This window comes from Pollicipes pollicipes, unplaced genomic scaffold (genome assembly GCF_011947565.3).
Source record: "Pollicipes pollicipes isolate AB1234 unplaced genomic scaffold, Ppol_2.1 Scaffold_6052;HRSCAF=7182_pilon_pilon_pilon, whole genome shotgun sequence".
NCBI classification, from domain to species: Eukaryota; Metazoa; Arthropoda; class Thecostraca; order Pollicipedomorpha; family Pollicipedidae; genus Pollicipes; species Pollicipes pollicipes.
In genome coordinates, this window is record NW_023596805.1 from 22,752,054 (window position 1) to 22,758,310 (window position 6,257).

The following is a 6,257-nucleotide window of genomic DNA, read 5'->3' on the forward strand; positions in this document are numbered from 1 at the left end:
AACCCACGCTCCAAAAATATACGCCGGTCATTACGTGTACTGCAGAGCTTAGACAGTCCCTACGTGCACGCTACGTTGACGTGTTAACCGCGAAAGCCCATGAGAAAAAGATGAGAGCTCACGCCAAGCAGTGCTGATTACGACCCCCACCATCCTGTCGTAAAACTCCAGGTCAACGGCCAAACGTCTCGACGAAATTTCAACGCGCCGTAAAGGCTTGACGCGGTCCTGCCTACCAATTGACGGCGCTTAGGCTTCAGTGCAGCCGCTTCCACCGGCCGCAAGCTACCGCAGTCCAGGGCAAACAGCGGGCTCTTAAAGCGACTCGAACCCACCCCGCCACGAGTGGGGAATCGGAAGACAGACGCACTAACCCACTGAGGTACCGGGGCGACGGTCATCTCAGCCAGGGTCGGCTGACCTTGACCGCTCACCGCTGCACGTCGGCGGTCGACTGTGGGCGTTATCTGCTGTCCGAGAGGTCCGCTGCTGATAATGACCTCCGTGGACTCAGACGAGCCGTGCACGCGTCAGTCGCACGCGAGACAGGCACGGGAGGACGTGCGGCCGGGCGAGGACACGGCCGCACGACGGCAGGAGGACCGACGAGAGGACGATCTGGGGGCACAGCAGGTGTCAACAGGAGAACACGTGGGAGGAGGCTGGCCAGAGCACACCAAGAGGACACGGAGGAGAAGGCTGGCCAGAGAACACCAAGAGGACACGGAGGAAAAGGCTGGCCAGAGAACACCAAGAGGACGCAGGCGGGACCGCTGACCTGAAGACGACAGTCGTGCGCGCGAGAGGTCGGTTTGGTGGGCAGACTGTGGTTGCGAGATTTGCGAGCAGGCCCCTGCGCCTGGCCCTCTGGCGGAAACTCGGTGCCATTTGTTTTCCGTCTCCCGAGAGAGACAGGGGGAGACGTGGAAGTCTGGGCGACCGGTCCAAAGAAGCGCCCTCCCCCCACACCGTTAGACTTTGCAGCTCCAAAGTGTACCGCTGGGTGCCACCCGGGCCGGCATACGAAGAGGAAAGGCTGATGGTGAGATAGAGGCGCCAGAGCCGACGCACCTATCCCAGGTGAACTGCCGTCCGAAAGCATATACGCCGATCAGGTAAGTCCTGCGAGCGGGGCGTCATCCATGTATGTCGTACATGCCGCAGGACATAACCATACGGTCGGAGCCCCTGCGTACTTGCATGCAGGTGCTGACGTGTATTCGTCTTTACGTTTGTTTATGTTTGTTGGGTGCAAAACTGACCAACCAAACGAAACTCATGGGACCCTTCGGTCATTGAAAGGTCAAGGGCCACGCATTCTCTGGCCATAACAAAAACATTATTCTGAGCTCTTTGAGAGCTAACAAAGTCTTCAGAATGGATCGGTACGTCCCTATGCGTTGTTGCTTCTCATGGCATGAACAGAGGTACTGGTATCCCAGGAGACACACCCAGTCGGAGACCTTGCGTTTCCAAGACAACGAGTTGATAACATAAGATCTCTCTAATATCTTTACAAGATCTAAGATCTCTCTAAGATCTAAGATTTCTCTGAGAACTAAGATCTCTCTAAGACCTAAAAACCCGAAGATGTATCTAAGATCTAAGATATATATATGATCTCCTATGATATTTCGCTCGTGAGTGGGCCTCCGGGCAGAAGACCCAGCGATGCTGCGGCGTCAGTTACCGTCACTGTGTCACCTGCCCAGTGTCCAGCAGTTCCCGCTGTGTCACCTGTCCAGTGTCCAGCAGTCCGCGCTGTGTCACTTGTCCAGTGTCCAGCAGTCCCCGCTGTGTCACCTGTTCATTGTCCAGCAGCCTCAGCTGTGTCGCCTGTCCAGTGTCCAGCAGCCCCCGCTGTGTCGCCTGGACAATGTCCAGCAGTCCCCGCTGTGTCACCTGTTCAGTGTCCAGCAGTCCCCGCTGTGACCGGCGCGGTCCGCTAGGTCATAGGATGGTCGGACCGATCTCTACCGCTGTCTTTCCAGCGGCTGGAAAGCTGTGCTGCAGTGTTTTGATCACCATTCCATCGACTGCGTGCTTGGACTGACATACACTGTGGTGTTTTCATTACCGCCTACTGCAGCGTCGTGACTGATACACACTGCAATGTCTTGATTGACACACACTGCAGGGCTTTGAATGGCACACACTCTAATGTTGTGACTGAGGCACACCGCAGTGCTGTGACCCTAGCCGAACCGTCCTCAGCTGCAGGGACATGGAGCCGGCGGTTCCCTTCAGCACGATGCCGGACTTGACCCTGCCGTGGCGAGGCGGCATCATCGCCGACGACATGGTCAGCACGTTGGCCGCCCCCGTCAACAACTGCTCCAACATCAACACTGACACCGCAGAATGCAATCTCACCTGCTGCAACTTTGGCAACGGCTGCATCGTCGACTTCAGGTTTGTCGTGGCGCCGGGGCGTTCGTTGGCGGCAGCTCTTCGAAGGAACTGCGCCCAACTGCGCTAGGGCGTATTTGAATCCAAGTCTATGTAGGGGTTTTTAAGCGGAGACTTTTCTTGACTCATCTTGCTAACTAAAACTCTTGTTATTTTGCACTCGGCTGAAAACGACAAACAATGGCCGCCGGTGTGGAGTGGTGGGTCCCTGTTCCCCGCAAAGCTAATCGTGGGAGCTATTGTGAGTCTAAGTGCCTCAAGGCCGATGGAGCAGAGTGGCGTGTGCCATTAATTCAATTATTTGTCGCATTCCATCTATATCATGTACGAGCTGCCTTCGCCGGCTTGCACACACAGCGGTCTTGAAATGCACTTTTGTAGTTGCCATTTAAGACGCTTATTAAACTAAGTCTATCATATAATGATCGTACTGACGTACATGCCCAAATATTTGTGCTCTGTGCCTTCGATAATCGCGATGGAATGTGTCTCGAAGACCAAGGGCAACTAGGGGAGAGCTGGAACACTACGTCCCAGTTCTCCCCATATTATCCGTGTTTAATCCTAGCTTTATCACTTCATGGTTCTGAGCAGTGAAGTACTCTTTTAATGTGTCTGATGACATTAATGATAACAATGATAATAATGAATAAAATGATAGCAAAATAACATCAAATGACGACATTTGGGATGACATATGGGGTCGATTTGAGGGCCCGAAGGGCCGACTGGATGACTTATTAGGGGGCTTCAACCCGAATTGCTTCAACCCGAAGGGCTTCAACCCGAAGGGCTTCAACCCGAAGGGCCTCAACCCGAAGGGCTTCAACCCGAAGGGCTCAAATGCCTGTCAGAGGGTCCGTTGCGACAGTTGGAGGCCGCCTGAGTCGATGAAGGCCTCCGTGTCGGTCAGGCACGACCAGCAGCGAACAGTCGCCTCTGTGACGGTGTCGGCCCGAAGGCCCATGTTCCAAGTAAGGACATGGCCTGGGCCCACGATTTATGTTGGTCGGGCCCCTGAGTCAATGAGGGCCCTCTGCCGTCGGCCAGGGGCCCACAGTGCCTGACGGGGGTCCTGTATTGGCAAGGAGCTCCGAGTCGGCCAGAAGCCCTGTTTTAGGGAGTCTGAAGAGGGTACGAGGGACCCCTCTCGGCCGAAGATCAACGACCCGACTGGAAGGCCGAAGAGTCCGAACGGTTGGCTGTGGATCTAAGGGAGGGACCCGGTTGCTGGTGCCGTGACCCTAAATGTCAACCAGAGGTCATCTTGCACTGACCGAGACCCCTGGCGCAGAGCCACTAACACAGAACAGTTGCCGTGGCGTCGGTCTGAGCTCTGAGCGCCCATTTGCTAAGCAGGAGCAAGGCCGAGGCCCGCGATTTGCATTGGTCGGGCCTCGGAACAATGAGGGGTCCTGCGTCGCTCAGGACCCCACAGTACCGAATATATGACCATGTGCCGGCAACGGGCCCGAGTCGGTCAGGGGCCGTATTTGAGCCCCTGATCTTGGCCGTTTAGAAAGAGTTCACTGCACCACTGCAGAATGAATAGGGCCTGCGGTTTATTCCTTGCAGTCATTTAACGCCCGCTTTCTTTAGTTTCTTGATTTCAAAATGCAAACCTGCATCATCCGATAGCTCCTGGCTTCCTTTTCGGTTAAGGAAGATAAAAATCTAATGAAACCATAGGAACTGGTGCCTCCTCGAAATCATGTAGGTCATATCTGAGTAAGTTTTTGTGGGAAGGGGCCTTCACTTTGAGGGACCCTTTTCATCCTTGCCCCCCCCCCCTTACCAACGCTCCGGCTGCGCCCCTGATCACCGCCTGCCATCTGCCCAGGTGCCTGTCATGTTGTGCGGGACGTGACAAACATACCAGGCTATTGCGAATTATTCTATTCCAGTCATTGTCTATAGTGAGCAGGTCTCAGCTGATTGAAAACTGGAGTAGCTGAAACCATGTCGTTCATTAGTCAAACTCACGCGAGCTGTTCAGATTCTGAACAGCTGTAGACCCTGGACCCACCTTAAGTCACCCCAGTGGGATGTTTTCATCTTATGCGAAAACGCAAAACCTAGTAGCATCTGAACACTAAAAGCTCTGAAAATCTAGGGCAAAATCTCTGCTGTAGAATGCGCTAAAACAGAAAACACAATATTGTTCTAACCCTGATCTCTTACAGCTTTTTTTACTTAGCTGTGAAATAATGAATCAGTTGTCCTTATTCTTCGCTGAAACGCTAGCCTCTGCACTGATCGATTTCCCGGCAGGTGGAATGCAAACATTGCTTGCATGACGATACCTACCAACATTAACCATGACCTAGTTCCATGACGCAAAAACAGCCTCTTGCTAATAGTGTCATGTAAGCGCCATTAGCGAGAGGCCGGAAAAGAACCAATTTTGCTTCAGCTCGCGATAAATTACGCATCCGTGAATACAAGTTGAAATGCATGTATACAGAGGCCTTTAGTGAGCTCCGCTCCGTCGCTGGCAGGGACCAGCCGCTGCTCCGGCTACGGCGTACACGGCATTCACCCATGGCCGGTGATGCCTGCTTTCTCTGCTTTTACTGTGCTTGTGATGGCCGCCCGCGTTGATGATCTGCTGCTGACTCCAGTGACCTCTAGTGACAGCAACAGGTGGGACCTCCACCCGCGGTGATGACCTGCTGCTGACCCAAGTGACCTCCGGTGACCGCAGCAAGAGAGCTTCCGCCCGTGGCGATGACCTGTTGCTGACCTCAGTGACCTGATGTTGCCCCCAGTGACCTCTGGTGACGGCAGCGAGCGGGACCTGCACCCGTTGCGATGACCTGTTTCTGACCTCATTGACCTGCTGTTGACCCAGTGACGTCTGGTGACCGCAGCAAGCGGGCCCTTCACCCGTGGTGATGACCTGCTGCTGACCCCAGTGACCTCTGGTGACCGCAGCAAGCGGGACCTTCACCCGTGGCGCGTGATGCCGCCGTGGCAGCTGGCTCTCTTCGGTGTCGGAGTCGCCTGCGAGACTATCCCGGGCATCGTGGGCAACGTCTTCGTCATCGCCATCATACTCAGCAACAGGTGGGACTTAGTGTGGCGGCGAACAATCCATGTTGCCCAGGGCGGCCTGCCCGTCGGTGCTGGTGAGGTGTGATGTATATGTGTTCTCTGCCTGTGCTATCCAGAAGCGTCTTCACTTATGCCGGGTCGGGCGTCGATGGGCAACCTTGCTTTGGGTCATGGGGTTCGCGCGTTTTTTGTGCATCGGTATCTGCCCACGGTTGTCGTGTGCAGGGCGTTTTATGTCTGTCGTTGCCCTGGTGAATGGCCAGGGAGTTCTGGTATCCGAGAAGGGCAGATCGAGAGACAAAGTGGGAGAAAGGGAGTGAGGGAGAAGAGGCAGAAAAGAAGGGAGGGGAGAAAGGGATGGAGGGAGGGGCGAGGAGAGAGAGGTGACGGGAAGTAGGGATGAGGAGACAGAAAGGAGGAGAGGTGGGTTGAGAAATACAGGGTGAGAACCTGTGTTTCCTGGCAGGTGACTGATTGTGCCTTAAAGTTCGAAATCACGCTGTCCATTTTTCGCCTTCTCCCTTTTCAGCGCACTGTTCCCTGCATTTGTACCCGGATGCGAAATCCTCCAATATGTCATGCGTGATTTGTCTCGTTCGATTGGCCCAAGATGGCTCTATTTTATCCGTTTAGCGCTGCTTGTGTGCTCAAATAATCTATCTGATGCGGATTGTTTGAGTGTGCTGTTTTCACACTTGTTCTCTGTCTTGACACTTGGCACTACTGACAAAACAAGTGATAAAATTGTGTGATAAGGATAGATTGATACGCACCGAGTGCTTCTCAGTGGGTGT

At 54.2% G+C, this 6,257-nt stretch overlaps 1 protein-coding gene across 1 annotated transcript in view; it reads left to right on the forward strand.

Moving 5' to 3' along the window:
- Positions 1-574: 574 nt before the first annotated feature.
- LOC119104362 (uncharacterized) overlaps positions 575-6,257 on the forward strand; it is a 38,182-nt gene continuing 32,499 nt past the window's right edge. The window contains exons 1-3 of the mRNA XM_037228057.1: positions 575-1,115; positions 2,215-2,412; positions 5,344-5,475. Of these exons, the coding sequence (XP_037083952.1) occupies positions 2,225-2,412; positions 5,344-5,475 (320 nt within the window). The 5' untranslated portion in view covers positions 575-1,115; positions 2,215-2,224. The remainder of the gene's footprint in view (positions 1,116-2,214; positions 2,413-5,343; positions 5,476-6,257) is intronic.